The sequence below is a fragment of the Strix uralensis genome, chromosome 1, assembly GCF_047716275.1.
Source record: "Strix uralensis isolate ZFMK-TIS-50842 chromosome 1, bStrUra1, whole genome shotgun sequence".
Taxonomy (NCBI): domain Eukaryota; kingdom Metazoa; phylum Chordata; class Aves; order Strigiformes; family Strigidae; genus Strix; species Strix uralensis.
The window spans coordinates 160,488,391-160,513,642 of NC_133972.1; the positions used below are offsets into that span (position 1 = coordinate 160,488,391).

The following is a 25,252-nucleotide window of genomic DNA, read 5'->3' on the forward strand; positions in this document are numbered from 1 at the left end:
CTTATCCTAACACAGATTACCTACATCTTATGTTTGTTCTATCCTGCTAAAACTGAACTACAAATGGAATCCTATGATGACCTGTTTTGCTCTTCCTTAAACTGGATTTAATGAATAGAAAAGCAACTAAAGACAAAAAGTTGTCTATATTCCACATAATCATTTAAATACCTACCTGTAACATGAACTCCATGCTAATCCTGTTTTCAATCAGTCTCATAACAAGATGTGCTTTACACTGGAACATAGTGTAATATTCCCAGGACAGTGTATGAGGGTGTTTTATAGAAAAATGTAAGTGTGATGCAGGGCTGAAAAACAAAAAGACCCAGCTCTCTATTTTGCATTTCATGGAATGAAATTTAAAATGTATCTTTGCAACCAAGACTATAGCTGCACCAACTATTATTTAGGATCTCTTATACTGCTTTAAAGTTATAAATTATGACATGCTTAAAATGACCGCACACTTGTACAGAAAGGTAACATGGGCATATGTACCCGCACACAGCAAGTACTGTATAGAGAGTAATGACAGGTAATACATGCTGTGTATTACTGTAAAGACAGTAGCAACCACAGAAAGGATCTGTGACTTGAGTCTAGAAATTACTCATGAATTAACATTCTCCCTGCTCCGCTTCCAATTAAGAGTGACTGTACATAGTGAATCTTTTATATTTAAAACAAATAATTGTTGCAATTAAAGAAAAGTTAGAGTTTTAGAATTCACAGCAAACTTTCACGTAATGAGCCAAAGGAATTGTTTGGGTTTTATTTTAGTTAGGAACTTTATGCTTTCAATACTTTGGCAAACTGACATCTTCTAAATCAGATAACATGCCAAGGGAGACTAGGCAGAGCATCATGTTACAGCTGCCACACTGTTTCCATAACTTGAACTATCTGTGGTGCTCCTTCACACATACGCTTTATGTCTATAAGCAAAACACTTTAAATGGTTTGAGTTCATTCCATATCAGAAGACAAACAAATGGTGAAACCCTGAAACTTTTAAAAACAGAACTGATTTCTGGATAGCCATAGTGGCTGTACAGCAATAAACCACCAAAAAACTTAATTTTGATGAGCTTTAAAATTAATTTTCTCCACCAAGTTATACATTTCAGAACACAAACATTCTGACCTATAGCCCAGTTTCAAACCAGAAAAGTAGCTGTAATACTGTAATTCTCAAGAAAAATAAGACCTTTTTGTCTCCTTTCAATTACTTAGAAGTGGAGATAATTACAAGTCTGACTTTATTTTATTGATGAACCAAGTCTGTGGCAATTGTATTTTGTTGTGCTAAGTTTTTTCTTTTAGTTCTTTTCACGGAACATTTGAGTTTTCCATGAATGAATAACGAATATCTGAAGAAACTGGATGTGTCAGGCCAACTTAATAAGAAGTGGGAATCCAGACTTATTTTATGCTGGTTGGTGGAGAATCACAAATCAGCCATTGTGACACAGAAAATGTCAACTACTTAAAATTTCTGGGCTCAAAACTGGATTCTTTGTGTGATTCTCTCTTATAGATAACCTAACTAAACCAGATGGACTAGACACCTGATTTGTCCAAAGACTTTATAAGACACGGCAACACAGAATGAAATAATTCCCTAATTGTAACGATCAAAGATAGGCGCTATAAACCTGATCTTTCATGCCAGCTACCTCAGGAAAAGACGGGTCTTCCAGAACCTTCAAAGACCTATTAACAAATCACTTTAACTTTGACCAATCTTTCCATGCAGTTGCAAGACACATGCCAGGAAGAAGTGTTCTACCAGGACCGGACCAGCACTTAGCTCCTTATCTGCAGCACTTAAGATTTCAGGAGACGGCAAGAACCAAAGTAGCTACGACATCTTAATATTTTTTTCCATCCTTCTGTTTACTGGGAGACTCCCTTGACTTTACTCATGAATGTCTGTTTAAACATCTTAAGATGATACAAAAAGAAAAGTATTTCTAAATTTAAGCAAGTACTACCCTTCTTAGGTATAATAAGTAGATGAACAAGAAGGTACTTTGGTTTACTACTTGCTGTTTCTAGTTGATAGGCAATTGCTAAAGTTCTCCTTAACAAAATTGTCCTGTTATTTTGGATACTTCTCTGTTCTGAGGTAGGGAAGGGTTAGCAACCATGAAAGAATTGAAATGCAAGGAGGAAACTGAGGTTGTGGCTCAGACATTATATAATAATTTGGTCTCAGTATAAAAACTATTTATCCAGCTTCAAATTATACAGTTGATTGACTTTGGTAAAATTCTTTTCTTGAAAATTACGGCCAAGCCAGGACCCACATTCTTGGCCTTCTTAAATTTACTACATGTTGATTGATTTTGGTACTAGTTACATTATTTAACTGCAAATCAAGACTGAGGCAAGTCTGCATCTGACAGTTACATTTTGTAGTTCATTCAATATTAATATATTTTTTCCAATTATATTTTTCTTCAATCATTATATTTCTAAAACTTTCATTGAATTGGCACCAAATGAGAATTAGAATTAGAAACATGGACCTAGAGCCTTCGTCAAAGTGAAAATTGAACTAGCTCTTCAGTGGAAATTTATAATGCTCATGCTCTCGAACACACTTGGGTCATTCAATATAAACCTGTTAGTATGCTTCTTCCATTTGAAAGATATCTATATAAATTCCTTGAGGATTTTAATTTTTACAATAAGGCTGTACCAGCACAATCAAAGACTAAAAACCAAAATCTGAGAGGGGAGAACACAAAATGAAAACTTAACACATGAAGCTTTGTTTTGAAGCTTTCATCCACACAGCAGTTAACCTGCATTTCCTTTCTCTCATTTTCCCAAGCTCTGGGATTTCTTCTCTTAAAACAAGCGCTCTGGAGAGCAGTGTCTGTGTTTCACCAGACATAAACAGGAAGAATCTGTATTTTGCACAGAAATTAACTCAAGTGTTGGAAAGTGTTTTTTCCCCCAATGATTTCTTTATATATTCTACTTCTAATTTAGTTGAAAAAAATAGATTATTAATTAACCCTTCTTCATATTAGTTGGGACTGTTGTAACGCAAATATGTTGGCAGGAAACCATATCACAACAGCCAGAACAAAGAAATATAAAAAATATATTGGAGAGAAATGTTCTAGGCATCATTATGAAAATACCTCCCCTAAATACAAATAATTTCCCAGAGTCGGGAACATATACTTAATTTACATACAAGGCAACTCTGCAATCTACAAGAAACAGCAAGTTGTAATTTACATTTAAGTGGTTATGGTTATTATTAACAAGCTGTAATACCATGAAGTAGTGAAATAGCTGTAGAAACACAGAGTGTCTAACAGTGATACATCATAGAGGAAACATAGATTTAAAAGCATTAGAACAGGATTTTGTCAATTATTTGTGTCCAATTCTAGAATAAATACAATAAAACTAATGGAACTGCTAGAGACTTTCACTTTAGTGAATTTCCTTTTTTAGACATGTGCCCTTTTTCTCTAGTTTCATCTGATCCTATTAATGTGAATTTAGTTTTGCTGTACAGGGGACTATGACAAATTGTAATGCTGCCAATTAAAAAGTCTGCCAAGACCTAATTCAGTACCCCAAATTGGTCGTCACCAACAGGATGCTCTAAAATCACTGCTGCTAGCTGTAACTTGCTTGTCAGAGGTATATGTAACAAAAGCATCTAGGTACTTGGTCTGCTTCACTACTTGGAAGAATAAAACAGTAAACTAAATCAAAATCCATCATGAGCAGACAAATGGATCTGAGTAATAGCTTGGCATGCATACACATAGAGAAGCTACATTCGTGACTGTCAACATCCAGAAAACACAGTAGTTGCTGAGGACTCACGTGGCTGGGAAACCAGCCAGTATGTCCTACTCCTGATTTCAGAAAACACTTTGTTCTTCTTCATCTCTCAAAATTTGAATAGTGATCTTTTTATAAATGGGTTATTTGTATACTTCATTCAGTTCTAAAACCAGAGTTTTAATTTTAAATGAACAAAATCTGGATTTGCACACACTCAAATGAAGAGAACCACTGCTGCAGTCAATTTCGGTTGTATTTTCATAATACAGGGACTTCTACTACAGTAAAGATTTAGAAATACACATATTCTCCACCTGCACATGCTCAACCTCACGCTTTTGCACATGCTGCTCATGAGTTTCCAAAGAGCAACAATTTGTGAGGCTGTGTCATAACTAGATTAATTTATCCAAGAAAAGAAAAACCCAGCAAAAGGTTGTCACTGAAACCTGGATCAACTTACTGATTTGACTTCTAGTAATACTCTTCTACCTCCAGTGGTTAGCACTACTCAGTACAGGAGTATCACAAAAGAGGTAAGGGGAAAATTCCTAAACCAGCAATACTGAAGCTACAGTTATTGGGAAAATACAAACCCAGCCAGTTCACAGGTACCAATGGTACTTCACAGATGACTGATATAATACTTTTTTTTCCAACTGATTAAGAAATCTCAGTAAAAGATTGCAAGGTGAGAGTGGAAAGAAAAAAGAGCAAAGAAAAAGAAAACTGATGATACTGTAAAAAGCCTAAAGATTACCAACCACTTCAAAAATAGCTCAGGTCAAAATTCTGGCTTCATACTCTCTCTCATCCCCTTACTAAAAAGTAGTTTCACAACAGCGTTAAAAACATTCATTATACTTAATTCCCTTCAAGATTTAAAGTGAAAGAAAAATAAAATAGCAGTGATACAATATATTCAAGATGTACTTTATGAGACTGGTAATACATGCCTCGGGCAGCTGAAGATCTTCAGCCTTTGGCCTTGTGCTACGCAACACACCCAAGGCATATATTAATGGCCCCATAAAAACATACCCTGTAATGACTTGCGGCTTAAATAAACATACTTGTCTTTCTCTTTTCCTCCTCCGAATATTGGATGCAGTAAAACTCCACCAGTCTTCAGTTCATATGCCACTATTTGATCTAACTCCTAAAATGTACAACATACGTAAGCAAACATAATTTTAAAAAGTAGAGAAATTATTTAAAGAAGACAGAAAAGCTTTTCATACCATTGTTCAAGCCATACCTCCTAATTAAACTTGTTTACAAACACAAAGAGCATTTTAAAATCAGGGATGTTCCTCAGCATGGCAAACAAAAATAAAACAGTAGAAATTAGCAGTTAATACTTGTTCTGGGTCTGGATTATGGGTCAACCCACAACAATATTTAACTACAATATGTCTAAAGAGTATTATTGTCCAATAAGTAAGTTGTCTCTGACCAAACGAAATAAAGGTGATCACCATTTCCTTGCACTGGAAATTAATACTGGGTATACCTACACAGTAGACTGCAGCATATAGAAGCTCACCTTGACCCATGCCCAAACCAGACAGAAGCCAGCTCTGAAGCAGAACAAGTTTGAATTTTTGTAGTGCTCTGCCCATGTCAATGAGCATACTTCAAGGCAGGATGTTTGCATGGGCTATCACCCAACACCCAAGATGGCTTTTGAAACAAATTGGGTCAGCTTGAGCACAGGGAGAGTAAATTGATGTCTGTCTGCAACCCAGTGTTAGTCAAAGGATTTCCAAATGTTGATCAATTCCTATCATCTTACACACTTTCCTATCTTGATAATACATTCCAAGCAGTAAAGGCAAAACTGGAGGCTGTGACAGTAGCACCTCTCAGTTCTATATGGAAGCACTTAGCTAACTCATAGGGAAGAGCATGAGCAACTGATATCCAGAAGCAACTTCTGCTGCACGTAGCACTGAACTCTCAAGATAGACCTTCATCCAGTTCTGCTGTTCTCTGTAGCACCCACACTTCAGCACAGACAGCACACGACCGGTGAGCTGAATGGACATCAGGCAGATAAGGATATGGTATTGGGTCCCCACGTGAGTAAGAGATGCAAATGGAACCCACGGGGTTAGAAATCTAGTCTTTGGAATGGAAGAGTATGAGGAAGTGTTGAGAGGAAGAAGAAGAAAATAAAGGTCTTTCTGTGCGTGACTATTACTGGCGAAGAATGAGGAGTCACTGCTGCTATCACTAAAAAGTGCCTGTCTCGGAGCATTACATTCTGAAATGTAAGGTACAGACAGAAATTTCTTTTCCAAGAAAAGAAATCCCTTCAACGGGGATTTTTTGCTGCTTCATTATTTCATTTAGTACTTAAATGATACTAAAAGATATCTGATCCACTACTGATTCAAGCTAACACTGGAGCCTTTCTGAGCTATATGGACAGCCATCACAGCATAACAGAATTTACCAAATACATCTCCTTATGAATCCCATATTCCATTCTAAGTGTTCAAAAAAGTACAATTTTTTTTTACTTTTTCTTTCTATTTTTTTGCAAAAGCCCAAACAAAAACTAATTGCACAGAAAGACCATGAAAATTATTATTCATAAGGCAGTCACAGAAACATATTTTGGTTAATATGTTTGGTGTTTTTCCTTGCAGCAAGCAGCAAAAATATTTCAGCTTTAAGGTTTGTCACTGCTAAACATTTCTTTAGGTTGTAATGCAAAACTATATTATATTCTGGTTTTACATTGCATCTTCTTTGATGTAAAATGTCTGAAAGATTAAAAAAAAAAATACTATTATCTTGTTACCTGCTTAATCCAGTGACGATACTCATTAACACCAAAGGTTTTTTTCATCCAAAGGCCATAAATATAACCAGAGATTCCCTTTAGCACCCATTCATCTGACCTATAATAAGAAAGAAGCATGAATTACAGCACTTCAGAAGGTATTTTGTAAGGGATGGTATTTTTGACCAGCTCAAAATAGCCACAAATTTCAGCAGGTTATATAACTTCTCTAAGTCAACAGGAGTCTGATGAGCTGTGAACCAATTTATGTATCTAACTTGGCACCTGGACGGGAACAATGAAACTGAAAAGCCAGTGAAAACTCAACTTCTACCATAGAAGCCCAGATTAAAATATAAAGGCAAACTATTTAGCTGAAATAGTAACAATAGAGCAGGGGATATGGACATTAAAGTTAAAATAACTGCTAATCTATATGATCTTCTCTTGCTGATAAACATCTCAATACAATGCAGAAGATCTGGACAGCAAGCAGACAAAATACCTATCTCACAGTTTGGTGGACACCCATTTATAAACACCTGTTTTGAGAGTTATGTTCTACAAGAGAAAAATATGGACAAAAACTATAAAATGACCATGAATTAGAATTCTAAACATAAGAATGACATACAGGGTGTGATAAAGTGAATAAAATAAAGACATAAATAAAGGGTGTCATTATGAGGGAGGAAAAAATTGTCTTAACCATGGAAGTAGGCTAGAAATAAGGAAGAGCAAGAGAAATTATAATAGTACAAACATCAATTTAAAAACATGTTGATTTCTTTTTTTTTAAGCCAAGGATACTCTGGAACATACACTTTTGCCATGAAAAAAGTAACAGGCTCCTTGTACCTGATATGTAAACTATATGTAAAAGGCTTTAAAATAAATACTGATCAGAACTGCAAGAGCCAGTTGGAAGAGATTTTCTGAGATGGAGTTACAGGCAGCTTACCACACCAATGAATTTGTCCATTTCACACTAATTTCTGCATTCCTCTCCCTGAACTTCAGAACTTATTAGTTCTGCGCCCCACAAGTACTTCCTATGCCAGCTACACTTCTTCATCCAAAATATCTGACAGAAATTTACTGATGATACAAAAGACTCTCCCTTCTAAAATCTCCAAGTGCCAAAGCACACTATGACATTCAGTAGCAATAATTTCTGAGAGAAGACATGTTCAATCTCTGCTGTCTTTGGAACCTTTACATCTCACATTCTCCTTTCAAACAAAAAAACAAAAAACAGCCATGGATTTTCATTTATTGAGCAGGTTTTATTATTTCTCCTTTTTTTTTTTTTTCTGCTTTCTTCTACCGTTTCACTTATTCTTCTGAAAAAATGCAACATGCAAATTAAAATTTTACTTTCCTAGATTTTTTCCCATTTTCTAGAGAGTATAATGGTAAAATACTTACCAGGACATTCTGGATATAAAGCATCCAAAAAACTGCTGGGCCAGGGCCTGTGCTAAGCACCTCCTTGTCAGTGGCGTTTCATCTATAATCATTGCGCTGTGTAAGAGATTTGTGCTGGACCCCCATAAAAAGAAAATAACACAATATGAGCTCCAGCTCCAAAGAAACAAACTAGAGACCTTGCTTTAAAAGCCAAAACAAATACTTCCTTCAGTGGTTTTCCAATGAGATAGTAACATTTCTTTTTTTAATACCCTTAAGCCAGGCAGATCTCCTGCTATTATCATCTATAAACAACTCTATGTGTAGAGACAAAGTAGTTTGTTTTAACTGGTGAAACTCTCTTGGATTCCTGGTACCCTACCCCAGCTGAATTAAAATAAAACATAATCAAACTTCTGCACTTAATTTGATCTTAAATATTTCATGCATGGTGTTTCTAATTTAGAGAGGAAGCCACTGCCAATTTTTTCTTAAAGAAGATACAAACCCAACACCTTTATAGCAGATAAAATTGGAAATGGTATTAAAAGCCTGTAATGTCAACAAAAGCCATTCTTTTCAAACTAGAGCGCCAAAAACTCAGGCTACAAAAACAGTAAGAGCTTCACGTATTTCTCAATAGTTTTGAATCTAGAGCTTCTAGGCCTGTGAATTTAGAAGGTGTAATTTTCTCAAATACTAACCTGAAAATACTCATGGATGCATAAGCAGCTACTTCAACATAAGCTTCATCTATAAAAACAGTCTTGAAACAGGAGTATGGATAGCGGCAGGTAAGAATCTCCTCATAAAATTCAAAAACCTCGTGAAGGTATGACGTGGTATGTTTGAGCAATGGGAGAAGTTGTGGTAAGCAGAAGTGAGTTACCTACAAACAAAGGAAAATTTGATACAAGACTGACAAATATATTTAAATCCATAAATATCAAGAATATTATATAGCAGAAAAAACCCACAACACAACAAACACATAGCTGCTGTAAATTTAACAGAAAAAAAAGCATTTTCAAGCTGTGATGACTACAATGGCAGAAAAGTGCACCAGGAAGTCCATCTTAATTGTGAGAGCAACGACAGGAAAATCGTTTTTAGCAGACAAAGCCCAATAACAATGTCTACCTAGTAATGTCTATCATTTAAAAACACGTGACATTTTTCTTTGATTTTGTAATCCAATGTCTTTTGGAGATAATATTTTTCTTTTATACAGTAAAGAATTAGCTATTTTCAAATCAGTCAAGCAGTGCTACCGTTTAGAAGACTTGTGACAGCTAAAACTACAAGTAACCTTTGATATTACTGTTTTTTCCACAAACCTATGATGCAGCCAACAACATTGACTTCAGCAGTGACACAGGAACCAAGCTGAGAATGATATATAACTTCAAGTCAGCTCTATAGAAGTCAAAACTCTCCAGAAATTTCTCATTTGGTTTTTTTTCAAATATCAACAACTGGTTTTTTTTTTTAACAGCTATTATCTTTCACAAGTGAGTATGACTCACCAGTAAAAGTCAACAGAATACCATTGCTGAGGACTAAAATCTGATGTTTCTCTTTGGATCAAGTAAAACATAGCTATTTCCCAGTATTTTCCTCTCATGTTTTCAACAGAAGAATATGCGGGCCAGTCTGCTGATTATTAAAATGCTAAACTGGTAACTTAACCTGGCTGCCAAGTCCATCCTTACCCAATCTAAAACAATAGATGTAAATATAAACTGGGGGACTTCAACATTATGGTAGCAATCTGTTAAGAATGAAACCTCAATGTCAAATTTAGTTCAGAAGACTACTCAATTGTGTAGCAATAATTTTCCATCTACTACCAGCAACAGAATGGGTTTAAAGATACTTTAAGAAATATGCTTTTACCAACTACAACTAAATTAGCCCCATAAATTCAGGCATAAATGGAATTATTGCTCATTTAAAGGCTTTACCTTGGAGATAAATTTAAATTCAAGCATTACTAGACAAGTTTTATCATATAACTGTACTAATGGAGGTCATATCTGGACATACCCATATTTGACCAATATATACTGGTTACAACATAAAAATAGTCACTAACACTTTCAAAAAAAAAAAAAAAAAAAGAGGTCTCTATGAAGATTATTACCTCATGCATGTATGGATCAACAAGGATTTCAAAAGGTCCTATTGCCAAGGAGATGTTAGAAGCTGCAGTTGGAATAGTCAGCATGTAATGAAAAGTCTTCTTTCTCATATCATGGGTATATACAGTTTCCACCAAATCTCCGTTTGAAACAGCCACCATTGCAGCATCTACAGTATACTCAAGTTTCCAGGTACACAACTCAGAATATGAATCAACACAAGGAAACCAAAACCTAGGGAAGTTTGGATTGGGGGAAAAATGGTTAACAATTATACTTAACAATTATACTCTCTTTTTCACAGATGACTTTTCTCTCCAGTTCCAAACTATATTCTTAAACACTTTGAATGTTGACATACTGTCTCCTAGTATACAGTAATTTTATAAAGCACAAGTTTCTTTGTCATTACCTCCTGCTGAGCTATAAAGACTAGAAATCCTAATTACTAATCATTAGGTGCTGCTTCACATTGGTAAGCTCCTTTCAAGCACAAATTAAGCTTCAGAATTTTTCAAACTTAAAAAAATTCAAATAAATTAGTTGTATTTTCTGTAAGAAATACAGTCTAACATTCAAAGATAATTTTCTTACCTTGTAGAATTTTGATAACCACATGAAAAGACATGAGCCCCTCTTTCTGCCATGCTGCCCTCCATGTTGGGTACCACAAAATGAAGGCCTCCTTTTGGCTGGTCCAGAGAAAAGTTTATATGCACCTTCAGGACTTTTAACTCTGCAGCACCAAGACCAAAACTGGAGTAAATATATACAACTTACATGAAAGTTATTTCAGAATAATAATTCAGTCTTGGACTCTTGGTCTTGATTATGTGTTTACTTCATTCTCATGGACCTCCAGGTCCAGTTACAAAGCACTGCTCAACTGCTTACTAAACTGAGACCTCTTAAGCATAACTTACAGGATATGAATTTATAAGAATCTTTATTAATTAATAACAACCGCAATTGGAGTTACATTTCATCTTCCAACTCCCCAATAGTAAAGAATCTATACACTGATTGTACCCTAACCATGGTCTCCTTTGTACCTTCCTGAAATAATTTTCTACAAAAACTGCATGTAACAGGCACATTCTTAAAAGACATGTTATTGTCATTTGCAGTTTCTTAAAACCTCTTATTATAGTTAAAGCTTTTCCTGTAACTTAAGTGTCTTTGCTTTGGTTTAGTTTCACAGAAATCTCACTTATGAATAGGCTGGCAAGAAAATAAATTCAAGCATATGGTGAAATTTATCCAACAAGTCTCACCATATTTTGGCATTCAAACTTTAAAAAGAAAAATTATACCTGTTTGACTATTTTCCCTTCTAGACTTACAAGTAAGACAACAGGAACTTAAACAAAAATTAGAACAAACAGAAGTGTCTTTCCCATTAAGGTGTAATCTGACAACACTGCATGAGTCAGCTTCATGATACAGTTATTATTCTCTCACAGGTCTCACAAATCCATGGGAAAAATGGATAAAACCATGTAAGAAAACAATACAAGAAACTAATAAAATCCATGTAAGAAAATAATCAACATTGGAGAGTGATTTATTAAAAGAGTTACTTGTTCCAGGATCGAGTATACCAGTTTATAAAGTAGTCTACTTTTTACTACCAAATCATTTTTTAAATGACCATTCTTCAAAGTGAGATGGGAAAAAATAAATATAGCTTTTTAGTAAAAGATGTTATATGACATATCCTTGTAAATTATTTTCCCTGTTGGATCATATATATTGTAAGTAGCTTCAAAATTACAATTTAACACCCAATATACTCCATTACACCCACTTCCTCGTGTATTTCTGGGCTCATGACCACCCAAGAATGTTTGTAAAGAGTGTTAAGAAACCTTGCAACCACTTCTCCATATTACCAAGAAGTATGAAAGTATTTTTCAGACTTCAACCAGAAAGATATGGGTGAGGCAAAAGGAAACAATAACCATCATTTCATAAAATAATGTAATGCTATTTATTTAAATCTACTACCTTCCTATGCAAACTCATAGCTAACAACTCTAGGACGTCTTAATTTCTCAGTATGGTTTCTTTACTGTACCATCAACATGTTTCCACAGCTCCGAGGGAACCTTAATGCAGAGTTCTCCATTTCCAGCATCTGGGTCCACAGCACTGACTGCGGCAGCATAGGCATTGGAAAAATAGTTGAGATTCCTCCTGTCAGAAATACCCAGTTAATTCTTAAAGTACATTCTAAACTACAAAAAACAACTTTGGAAGTTATATGATTTTCATGGTGCATGTTCAACCAAGTATTTAGTTTTGTTTCTAAAGGAGTGGAGGGAAAAAAAGGAGTAAATATTAGATTTAAAAAAACAGAACTTAAAACTAGGCTCTTACAGAACTGATCTATGATCAATAAGACTTAATCCCCAATAAATTAAATGAGAAATGCTCAGTGTTCTTTTCTTCCCAATAAGAGTAATATTTACATTTATTGGAACAGAAATTAAAAAATTTTTTTTGAAAAATTTGGATTGAGTTTGTATGTTTATTCTAAAGATCTGTCTTGAAGATCTCCCTCCTTATATATTGCAATTTTGATTTTATATTGCTTTTCTAAATGTTGTAAGATTTTAGCTTGGCCATGGTTTTTCTCCCCTTAGCTTGATGGATAGGAATAGTTTTATCTTAGGCACTTGTAAATATCACACAAAATATTAGATGCTGGAGTTTTGGCCTTAATACACAAACACAGAAATGCATATACTTTTTAGTCTCTAGAAACAATTTTTTTAAAGTGTTACCATAATTCATTTATTTAGGATGCAAACACAGATTTTTGTAATCAGGGTTGAGCTGTTGAAGCTACTATGTATCAGCTGCTAACTGACTGCACATTTCATTCCCAAGTCATACCATTACTTCAGTTATGACTTAGATTAACTGTTCTCTACTGAAATGAGCAGGAATATGCATATGTCTGCTGTTAAAGTGGTTATGAGCAGGATGCTATCTTCTTATTATTTAATGTGATTATGTTCAGAGACTGGAGGATGACCAGTCAAGTTCAAAAATAACTCTGCTTTTGCGTTTTCATGCAATAGCTTTTATATTTTTTCAAAATGGATTTTTAAACTGTGTAGAACATGGAAGTAAAACCTTTCTCAACTCTAATCCTCTAGTACACAGAGTTCTTCAAAAGCTTGAACAACTACACCTGAAGAGAAAGTGTTTGAATTACTTACCACCTTTTTTCCCAGAACTGATGAATCCAACCACTATGGGGGCAGAGTCACAATCAAGGATAAAGCTACCATAGAAACACAGAATAGTCTGGGTTGAAAGGGACCTTTAAAGGTCATCTAGTCCAATGCCCCCTGCAATAAGCAGGGACATCTTCAACTAGATCAGGTTGCTCAGAGCCCTGTCCAACCTGACCTAGAATGTTTCCAGCGATGGGGCATCTACCACCTCTCTGGGCAACCTGTTCCAGTGTTTCACCAACCTCATTGCAAAAAGTTTCTTCCTTATATCTAGCCTAAATACACCCTCTTTTAATTTAAAACCATTACCCCTTGTCCTGTTGCAACTGGCCCTGCTAAAAGGTTTGTTCCCATCTTATAAACTCTCTTTAGGTATTGAAAAGCTGCAATAAGGTCTCCCAAGAGCCTTCTCTTCTCCAGGCTGAACAACCCCAACTCTCAGCCTCTCTTCATAGTAGAGGTGCTCCAGCCCCCTGATCACCTTCTGGGCCCCCCTCTGGACATGCTCAAGCAGGTCCATGACCTTCTTATGTTGGGGTCCTCAGAGCTGGACACAGCACTGCAGGTGGGGTCTCACCAGAGCAGAGTGGAGGGGGAGAATCACCTCCCTTGACCTGCTGGCCACGCTTATGTTGATGCAGCCCAGGACACAGTTGGCTTTCTGGGCTGTGGGTGCACATTGCCAGCTCATGTCCGGTTTTTCATCCACCAGTACCCCCAAGTCCTTCTCGGCAGGGCTTCTCTCAACCCCTTCATCTCCCAGTCTGTATTAATATCAGGGGTTGCCCCGACCCAGGTGCAGGATTACCGCACCACAGCGGAGTAAATTAACTTTTGGCTGCGGACTCCACTCTTCCATGGAATCTGAAATCCACACAAAGCAGACATGATCTCACCTCAGGATTTTACTTTCATCTAACCATTCTCTAGTCACCACCCGCAGAGAAAACAGCATTCAACCCAAATTACAGTACCTTACTTGGAAGACTGAAGGGTAATTAACCATGCCAGAATCATCCTGTAAGTCTAGGTATGTCAAACACCATGCTTATATTCCTAGCCTTCCACATCTAAAAAACTTTGCTAAAAGACTGAAATATATTGAGAACATATTTTCATGCAGTTCTTCATCTTTGGCAATAATAGTGCACAAATTCCCTGGCACCACTACCAAGACTGGGAATGTCAGGAGCAGTAAACTTGTCTACTTTGCTTGGAAGCTTCTGAAAATAGGACGTGAATAGTAAATTGGAGCATATGAGCATAGAAACACCCAAATCCCAAGTTTTAATACATAATCATTTTTTCCTTTTTCATAGCTGAAGTGTACCTAAAGATACGATATAATGCCAACAAGTTTTAAAAGCACAAGGTTGAATTTGTACAGTGGAATATACTCTAACTTCAGCTATGGTTCCAGAACAATTCAAACCAACTTAAAGCTCCAGCTGATGGGCTGTCTCCTAGTCTCAGCCACACATTCCTACTCTCTCACTCATTAAGGAGATTACTGTTCATCGACCCTGCGGTGATGCAGCTGAAAGTGCCAAATGGAAAAAAAAATTCTTGCAGACAGCTTTCAGTTGCTCCCTGATCTGACATATTGAGGGGTCAAAGAAGTGCTACTACTGAGACATAGGAGACTGTCAATGGGATCATAATCACCCCAACCAATGGTGCTTTAAGCTGTCTCCAAATGGCATCCTAGGAAGGCAAACAAATACCACTGGAAAAACTCTCTTTAAAGAAAGACTTCATGACTAAGAACTATCTTTGTAATTAAAGAAACTAGCAACAGAAAATAGCAATAACATTCTGTTAGATTGTAAGGTCTCAAATGTTTAAATTTTAATCTAAACTAGTTCTGAAAATTCACTGTTACTGACAGGGGATCCCTTTCCAATATAGGAGTGAGAATTTCTTCAAGATTTGAGGATCGTGATGAGCTTGTGGTTCCATTTTAAACATCAATGGGTTCATAGACAGGAAAAGATTATTATTTTATAGCAAGAAAGGTAGACTCCACAGGGCTTAACATTTTATGGAAAACAGTCTATTCTGATATTTCTGTTTTTGTGAAGTGTTCCAATTCAAATGGGTGATTCATTGTAAAAGGAATCCATTAAAGGCTTAGTACCACAGATTAATTTTTTCATAGATTGAACTACTCTCAATAAACTGGATATGGACATTTTAGCAAAAACAGGGCACATGCCAAAAGTTACAGCCCAAGGAACAAAGATAAATTTTCCTAAGGCTAAGTGTAGATTGACAATGAAAAAGTAATATGCATTCATGTTTTTTCCTGGTAGAGATATATTTTATTATCAGAATTCACCCAAAACATTAATAATTACAGCCCACGTGCATGCTTGTTGACTAACTGGAACCAAGTGATCCTGCAAAGACTTATTTTTTAAAGCTACTCATTGATTTCAAATACCTCCATGTCAACTTTCCATAGCATCCCTCACTACTAGCTGCAGAGGTGCTACTTAACTGTTACACAGCCCAAACATATAGTCTATAAATCACTTTATTCTTACAGTACTTAACATCAACTTTGCAAAATAAGTTCTTTGATCCACATGTAAATCATTACCTTTCATTACCTGCAATTCATTTACTATTCTACTTTGCTCCCCAGATACAATTAGCACTTGGTCTTGGAGTCCAACCCCAAAATATATGATATAGCATATATTATATCTAGTATATTTTTTGCATATCTATAAAAATATGTACCCGTATAGGTAATTTATTAATAAGGCAACGATTTGAATCTTTGGCACACCGAAAAACCCAATTTTCATTCTTGACCAAGGCTAAGGGCTTTGCCATCTCTTGCTTCAAAAGTTCTCTACACCTCTGTTTATTTCTAACAAAGTCTATCATGAATTTAAAACTAGATAAGCATGATACCAGTAGAAATTAAGGTTAGTTATTGCAGCAAAACAACACATGCTCAGTCCACCAGTAATTTTTCTATTTTGTGCACAGGCTAAAGGCTTGATCACTGACTTCTCAGAAGAAAGAATATTGCAAGACATGCCCTGAAGGCTACCACATTGCTCTCTCTCACAGTTTATTGATACCTGTAACTAAAGCAACAGTGAAGTTGGAGGATATCAAAACATCTTCATATTTTTAATGTTTAAAAACTATAGGCTTCAAGTTAAAAAAAAAAAAGCTGAACTAGTGAATGAACAGGTATACACTGCCACAGGTTAAAATTGCACTGAATATAGCATCTATGCACAGGAAAGCGTTATGTGCACATTAGCTAGCTATGCAAAAATGTTATCTTCCTTTACACGAAATAATAATCAAATGCAATAGCTTCCCAACCCTGCACCATAGTTATCACACAAACATGTGAAGCACATAACCAGGCAACAGCAAGATCATCATAAACTTCACTTATCACAGATCAAACCTCTGCATCGAAACCCCAAAGTTTTGCTGCTGCTATTGAACAGTTTACAGTCTTACACACAGGATTAAGAAAACAGAGATCTCCTTTGTCTGTTTTGACATAAATAGGGCTGAGATACAAGCAGTTGTCTCAGTAGTCAGAAAACACTCTGTGGAATTTCTGTATACTATAGCCCAGAAAAATAAATCCCACTTCTTTTATTGATAGAATCGAGAAGCAACAATTTACAAGGAAAAGAGGGAAGGTAAGGAGGACAGAGCCAGCTGTAACACTCAACAACAGCAGCCCTAAGACAAGACCCAAACAGACATTCTCCAACACTATTTTCAACCTTTGAAAGATTTCAAACTCTTCCTTAAAAGTATGATCAAAATGGGATTCTCTGCCACCTTGTGTACACATGGTAAAATTATGTGAATTGTTTTATACCTTACAGCATATCTGCTTAGCCAGGGAGGAAGTGATTATGTTACATAAGTTCATCCATCTGTTCTGATATGAAAAACCTATGATGTCCTGTAGCCTCAGGAAGAAATTACAAGATGGAAGACTGACTTTATTTCTAGATAAAACTGTGAAAGTTCTTTTAGTCGTTACATGAAATTATGGTTTGTGACTGATGGATAAACTGGCAACGGCATCAAAGCTGAAAATATATTTAATGCACTAATTAAAGTTTTCTAACATTTCCTAAAAAATTCACCGACTTTTAATTACGTTTTTAGTGAGGATTTTTTTGTCGTTCAACAGAAGTGGCAATATACAAGACCCAAAAAATATGTTTTGCCTACAACACTGAAAATGTGAAATGACAGAGATCATGTCTCACTGATTTTTGCATCAATAGATGATAAAACCCAGAAGTATTACTTGAACTGAAGACAAGCCGAATGTTCAAATTCAGAACACAAGGAGCTGATCTGACAGAAGATCTCACCCAAGAAGTAGCAAAGAACATCATGGTGAGACAGGAACAATTTCAGCTGGCGCTGCTTGTATTTCATAGACAAAGCTCTCTTTAATTTTGACTTTCTCAACCCTCTTTTAACTATGTTTTCTTGCACGCCAAAATTTGCACAACATAAACAATTAACCACTTCATTCACTTGATCTTCACCTCACGTCAGCAAACATAACCTCTCAAGCCACAGATGCTGTAGCAAGTCTTCCCAAAGAAATATAGTGGCTTTAAATAAAGCATTTTCCATTTAAAATTGAATTCTGTTACTAACTAAGGGCATAAGAAGACTGTAAAATATTTTAACTGTGATAAACAAGGTAGGTAGGAGTCCATTAAATTAACAACTTTTTCTACATACTTTATGTATTCTTTTAGAAATCAACATTTAAGAATTATTAGATACAAAGATTACTACAAACCACTACTACCTCTAGAAGCAGTTCTTTGTAAAGAAGAGCTGAGGAAACCCACTGACAAATTTTTTCAGGTAATAATTCTAGAGGTTTTAGATTCCCAGCATTTCTGTTTGTAATTCTGCCTTAAGAGCAGAGGTGCTCTGTTTAATCAAAACTTAGCTACCATCAATCCTCAATACCCAGTTGTGACCAGATATTCCAATGCAAAAAAATACACATCTCATCTAATACTTTGTAACATAGCCTTTGACTTCCGAGACACAGAAAAGAGAGAAACTAGCTTTTCATTAAAAATATTTGGTGACCTCTGTCTTTCTTAACTATGAATAACACAGGAGTTATGAAATATAGAGACTTTCTGTTAAGTTTGGATAGCCCTGTGAAAGCCTGCAGCAGTGAAAACCACAGGCCACTGTAGTCCTGTGTGAGACAGTATTCCACTTTGCATGCACTGTCCTCAACTTTTGTTCACTGCTGTTAAACACGGTATTATGGAAAAAAGGATGATGTTCCACTATGCCACTAGGACGTTAAACAAAAACTCACTTTCTCCACAAAATGATAGAATTATCTCTCCTGATCCCTTTCTTGACATAAGGGAGTGCTCACTCTGATCATTTTGAAAGCTGCTCCTTTCTCACATCTTCCAGAAATTATTCATGATTCAGTTATTACAGAACCACAGAATGGATGAGGTTGGAAGGGACCTCTGGAGGTCACCTGGTCCAACCTCTCTGCTCAAGCAAGGTCACCTAGAGCTGGTTGCCCACACACATGTCCAGATGGCTTTTGAATATCTCCAAGGATGGTGACTCCACAACCTCTCTAGGAAAACTGTCCCAGTGTTCAGTCACCCTCACAGTAAAAAAATGTTTCCGGATGTTCAGAGGGAACCTCCTGTGTTTGAGTTTGTGCCCGTTGCTTCTGGTCCTGTCAGTGGACACAAGTTAAAATACATGAAATTCCATCTGAATACAAGAAAATGCTTTTCTTGCATCAAAACACTGGAGCAGGCTGCCCAGAGACACTGCAGTTTCCATCCTTGGAGATACTCAAAACCCAACCAGACACAGCCCTGTGCAACCTGCTCTAGCTGACCTTGTTTGAGCAGGGGGGTTGGACTAGGTCAGTAGGTCCTTTCCAACCTAAAGGACTCTGATTTCTTATCAGCTGCTGTTAAACACATATAGTGTTTTCATTAGAAGTTCTTTAACAATTTAGCAAACTGCAAATTCGACCAAGCCAGTCAAAAGAAGGTGTGAGAACACAAACATAAGTTACAGTAAAATCAGAAGAGAATACTTAATGAAAACATTTGCCCATGGTGTTTCTCTTACCAAAAACCAGATATGAGATTTTAACCAAAATCTCTTCCCGTATCATTTCCCCAAAACACGTGGGAAGCGACATGTTTCTAAACTTGCTCTTCAATATCAGATGGTGAAAAGATTTGAAACTTTTCAAATTTCAAAGTGAGTATAGATAACATTCTAGGACTTACACCCTCATCTACAGTGCTAATAAATATTGAAAGTTTGATTCCTTTGGAAAGACCAAAATCTTTACTTTCTAGCTCTTCAGAACAATTAGAATCCCCGCAATGAGGATTCTGAATTTTTGACTTACCGAGCAATAGCAACGACTAAAAATTAAGGCACAAAACAGATAGGAATTACAGAATTAATAGGCTCAAGTGGTTCAGTATCAGGACTCAAACAAAATTTCAGAACTCTGATATCCAATTCAGCGTTCTATATAAATGGACATTGTATTTGCAAACTGAATTACTGAAACTCTTGCATAAGAGATGAACAAAGGAATACAGAGTGTCTGCCATAAACGAACAGTTCAAATCCAAGGATGTGTAACTTAGGATAAAAAGTAGCACTTGAATCTCAGTAACTGAACAACATAAGTTATCTTTAATACTCTAGTTTTCAGACAACAGTCAGAGAAGTTTTAACCTGAAAACTGAGATGGGCTAAGAAACATCTCAAAGGCTCTAGTCATTAAGGCAATGGGTAGACAACCTCTTATATATCTAGCTACATCATTTGAGAATGCCACTATTCTCACAAATCTAACCAGCAGGACTGTATGAACTCTCTGCAGTTTGCTTCAGAATAAGTCTAGCTAGTTCCTACCTGCCTTCATCAGCTATATGAGTTAACCAAGGTGATATCACCTCTGAAGCCGCTTACTGAGCCCTCTCCGTCTTTTCAGCTAGCAAATCTCTCAGAGCAATCACTGCCCAAGGGGACACAACAAACAGCTGAAAGTCAGTAATAAGCATCTTAATTTAGCAGTCCAATAGTTAACCTGATACAGTCACATGATTTGCCTTATTCCTATTATTTGTTTCAAACTAATAAGCTAATTACAGATAAGGTTATCTAGACATATAAATAAAATCAGAAATAATTCTTACAAAATCTTATTAGGAAAATGTGAAACATTCCCAAGAACTTTGATACTATATGAATATTCTTAGGTTTAAAAAAAGGAAGGAACAAAAATGATCATCCAGTCTGACATTACACATCATAAAAATCAGGACAATTTTCACAGGACAAATTATCAGAATGTAATAGGTTTGGTCTACATAATATTATACTGATGCAACCAAACTCATTTAACCAACCGTGGAGTAAAAAATAAACCCCAAAAAACCCCCACAAACCCCAAAATTAAGGGTAAACCTCTCACATGGAACTCTCATATGAATGTAGTTACACTACTGTAAAGTGTTCTCTGCAAGAATATAAACAAAATGCTATTGCCACAATAATGTAACCAAATTTTCTTGAAATAAATGAGAGTAAAAGTTGGGCATAGATAAACCTGAAGTCCATCAAGGATAAAGCATTTTAGTCAATGGTGTTTTCTTACCAGGGAAAAAATTACATGAGAAGGACAGTTTCCTAAAGGACTGAGAATACTATTGGCATCTACCACTTTTCTCCCCATAAAGTACTTTAAAAAAAAGTTTTTGATACTTTTACAAAAAATTACAAGGAAATGTTAGTAGAAAAAATTCTAAAGAAGAATAGCATAAGAGTCAAAATTACTGTCGAAATACTTTCCCCAAATTAAGTCACCATACCAAAAGTTACCATTAGGAAATCACCAGGTAAAACTTGCCAGTACAATAAAATAGGTCATGCTTAACAGCAAAAGAAGACACTACATCTGCAGAGTTTTAAACACATCACTTACTGCTTTGACTCATGGTGACAAACCTCCAGCGTTGGATCATTATAGATGAAAGCTGCTTCTAAATCGTTGACTCTTACTCTGTAAATCCGGCACTGTTTACTGTTCAGTTTGATTCTATTCAGGTTTGCAACTGTGGGAAATATTGTCAGTTCCACATAACCCTATGAAAACACAAATCAAAACCTTCTATAAAATCTTTACCAACTCGCAAAGTAGAGATATATTAAAAAAATTCTTATTAATGCATTTCAAAGGAAAAATCATAGGGAAAAAAAAAGTTATTTTTTTATTTAAAAAGGTAAGTGGTTTGCCCTTTTAGATGTCTAGAATACATTTTCTTTCACACCATTTAACAGGCAAATTTTCCCAGCTGTGAAATAAAACCAAACAAAACAAAAAACTTCAACATGACTAATAATCGTGTTTGTTTTACTGGAAGTGATCTGCGTCTGTTGATCAGATTTCAAGTTACTAGCATCCTATGTTTTTCACCTCTATGTTTCAGGTTTTGGTAGCTGAACTTGAGACAATGGTTTTTAAAACATAAGCACAATCGATTTAGGTACATATCTAAATTCACAAAAAGCCTGAATGACTTCAGGCCTGAAACTGTGAAGGTCTCTTCAAAGACCCAGTGAACTCACATTTAAGCAAGAAAACTCTATAACCCTATGCCTAAATCAGCTAACGTTTTACTGAACATCAATTTGCATTGCAAATTGCTTTGTAATATTATTTAAAATGCAGTAATTTTCTTTTAGAAAGCTTTTCCTTACAGAGATTAAAGTGTTCACAATTAGAAGATATTGTATTTGATGCATCTCAAGGAATGACAGACTTATGAGAGGCATCAGATTAGAAAGTATAAAGAAGCTGAACAACATAATTAGCTAGTGTGTACAGTTGTTTCCTCTAAAATCATGAAGAAAACCCAGACTTTGAATTTCTACTTTCACATTTTATTAAAAAATACTTACTACAACAGATTTTCTCTGAAAATTTATGTTGTTGATACAAACTACCTGGTGAGTTGTGCTGGAAAAAAAAAATAATAATTTAAAATAAGTAAGGTTTTGCACAAACGCCAGCATTTAAAGTAATATTTTAACTCAGTTTTAAAAAAACAGAGAGCTTATACAGGATGTATGTACATATAGATAACTACTGCATATAGCATAAGAAGAATTCATGATCATCTAAATCTCTTACATGGTCCAAAATAATTAATGAATAGAAGTTGCAGACAAGGTCAGAAAAGGTCCAATAAAATCAAATATAGTATCATACCAGTATATTACTAGCAATACAGGAAGATACCATTGCTTTTGAACATCACGTAACAGTATGTAAAAATATAGTATTACTAATGATATAGAATCAAGTTTAGTGATGTGCAGTATTAGAAACAGCACGCAGCCGTAATATTTGCAATCAAAGACCTGTGGAAAATTTATCTGCTGAGTTGACTCTCATACATAATTTATGTAGGCAGGTACTATACAAGAAAAAAGATTTAGTATATGCTTTTACAATTAGTGTATCATAAGAATTTATTATTTTAAATAATGGTTATATATTCATCAAGATAGGTATTTTAAACAAGCCAAATGCATTTGCTTAAATTTTGAATGACATATTAGAACTTCCGGTAAAAAAACCTCTGATTTAAAAAACAGGAGATAAAATAATAATTCCAACTTTTTTAAAACTCTGGAAGTTACTTCTAAATTTTTCTGTAGTAGGTGGCATCTTCACCACACTCTACAGTAGTGCTATTCACGACTCAAGATACAACCATGTAATAATTCACCCTTTATGCCACAGCACGCATTATATGCACGTACTTAGGTACCCTGTGCATTAAAATGACTTTGCTTCAGTTGAGCAAGTTCAGTAAAATTCCCTACAAGAGAACGATAACATCTAGCATCCAGTGATGGATTCAGACATTGCCTACACATTAAAATATATACAAAAATTAGAGTGATTCTATTTAGAAATACATTTGTGTTACAGATTTATAAAGAAATCATGGAGGTATAAACAGAAATACATAAAGACCACGGAAATCCACAACCAACTGCTTTACAGCTTGGTTATAACCAAAATAATGAATGTGTAAAAATGACAATTTGCTTAACAAAGCTGCTTGCCACAAATTCAAGCATTTTTTATATATAAAAAAGCCCTTAAGTCAAAAGGGTTTGACACAACAGTAAGAATGAAACATGGTAGCATAGTCTGTAGTGCTGATATTGTGTGAAGAGATCTCCAAGGTTTGAAGAGCACAATGTAAATATCTTTATAAGATGAGACTGCACGGTTGACAGACTCACTGTCCGTGAGTCCATTTACACAATAAAACATACACCTACAACACACGTTTTCTGAATGCAAGCTACATCATAAGCAATAGTTCCAACCTTCTCAGGTAAATAATTACTGATCAGCCTGTTTCAAATGTGCATTGGTCTCAAGCATAGCAACTTTAAAAAACATGGATACTTATAATTTATATGGTCTTGGGCTCTCAAATCCTTTGTCTCCTTTCTTCCTATTCATCCTGAACAGCAGCACTAAACACACACTGCTGACCGTCACACTGGCATCAACATCATCCTCACTTGATGGGTCCTTTGATTTTTCCTTGTGCCAGGTTGTATTTGATCACTCATCTCCCCAGTGGATCTGTGACTCCCCACAGTCAGGCATCTTCAGCTCGAATGAGCACCATAGTTATAGCACAAACAACACTCAAGTCTTTCTACATAACCTTGTATGAGTGCAGCACACAACCCTGCTCCCCACTGGGGGTACGATACCAGTTCAGAGGCGCTGCGTTGCTTCCTTTCCGCAGAAGCTGCGTAAATCAACCGGCTCAACGGGCAGTGGACGTGGGAGCTACTCAACCAGGAAAGCCGCGACCAGGGCGGCTGGCCAGGCACAGCCGAGGGGTCCCCGCTCCTGGGACAGCCGGCTGGGGCAGCGCTCTCCGCTGACAGGTGGGAGAGACGGTGCCGGGGGGCGAGTAGGCCGGGAAGGGGAGCGCAGGCGGTGCCGCAGAGCCCCCCGCGGCCCGGCCTTATCGTCGCTGCGGACGCGGGCGCTGCTCCGGGAGGCGGCTGGGCTGGGAGCTCCTGCGGCTCCTTCTCGTCCGGGGCAGTCGGCTGGGCCCGGCCGGCATGGAGGGCAAGGGCAGCCCACCGGCACGGCGCGGGCTCCTCAAGCCACGCAAGAATCCCCCTCAGCAGCGCGCCCGCCGGCACCCGCCAACGCTCTCCCACTCTGCAGCGGCCGCCATTTTCTTACTAACCTTTGACCCCTGGCGGTTGAAAGGTCACAGCCCGTTTAGGGGAGCTTTATTTCACTAACAATAGAAAGTCTTTTGGAATCTTGTTTTTCGAACGGTGATCTACCGATGTCAGAGGCAACCATAGGCAAAAAAAGTAACAAAACAGCAAAAATAATCCAAAAGACGGGGCCGGGTCATATCTCTTTGCGCACGCGCCCTGCAAGTCTCCCGCGCAGGAGCCGGAAGGCAGCGACTCGCGCATGCGCGCGCACTGGCGGGGGCGGGGCCGTGGCCGCAGGGAGGCGGTGGGGCTGAGGGCTGCCGGCAGCCGCCCTTGGGTGAGGGGGGGCAGCTCCGCTCCGCTCGCGGCTCCAGCTGGAAACCTCGGGTCTTGTGTAAGGCTCAGGTCCGTAAAATAACTGTTCAGTTCTGACTTACAGTCGGGGGTTTATTTCATGAGAGGGGAGCACCAGCCCCAGTTCACCCCTCAGAGGCCGCGGCAGGCTGCCCCGCCATGGCGGC

At 36.8% G+C, this 25,252-nt stretch overlaps 1 protein-coding gene across 7 annotated transcripts in view; it reads right to left on the reverse strand.

Moving 5' to 3' along the window:
* Positions 1 to 24,946, reverse strand: part of TAF2 (TATA-box binding protein associated factor 2) — a 65,505-nt gene extending 40,559 nt beyond the window's left edge. For 4 of the 7 annotated variants that reach the window (XM_074887093.1, XM_074887083.1, XM_074887075.1 and 1 more), the window contains exons 1-11: positions 23,947 to 24,946; positions 22,416 to 22,469; positions 21,439 to 21,599; positions 12,242 to 12,360; positions 10,759 to 10,900; positions 10,167 to 10,398; positions 8,728 to 8,912; positions 8,042 to 8,155; positions 6,632 to 6,731; positions 4,896 to 4,981; positions 176 to 311 (exon numbers count right to left, since the gene is read on the reverse strand). In XM_074887093.1, the coding sequence (XP_074743194.1) occupies positions 176 to 311; positions 4,896 to 4,981; positions 6,632 to 6,731; positions 8,042 to 8,155; positions 8,728 to 8,912; positions 10,167 to 10,398; positions 10,759 to 10,900; positions 12,242 to 12,360; positions 21,439 to 21,599; positions 22,416 to 22,469; positions 23,947 to 24,000 (1,383 nt within the window). In that variant the 5' untranslated portion in view covers positions 24,001 to 24,946. The other 3 variants (XM_074887122.1, XM_074887102.1, XM_074887112.1) reach the window with 3 other exon arrangements.
* Between the last annotated feature and the right edge of the window lie 306 nt (positions 24,947 to 25,252).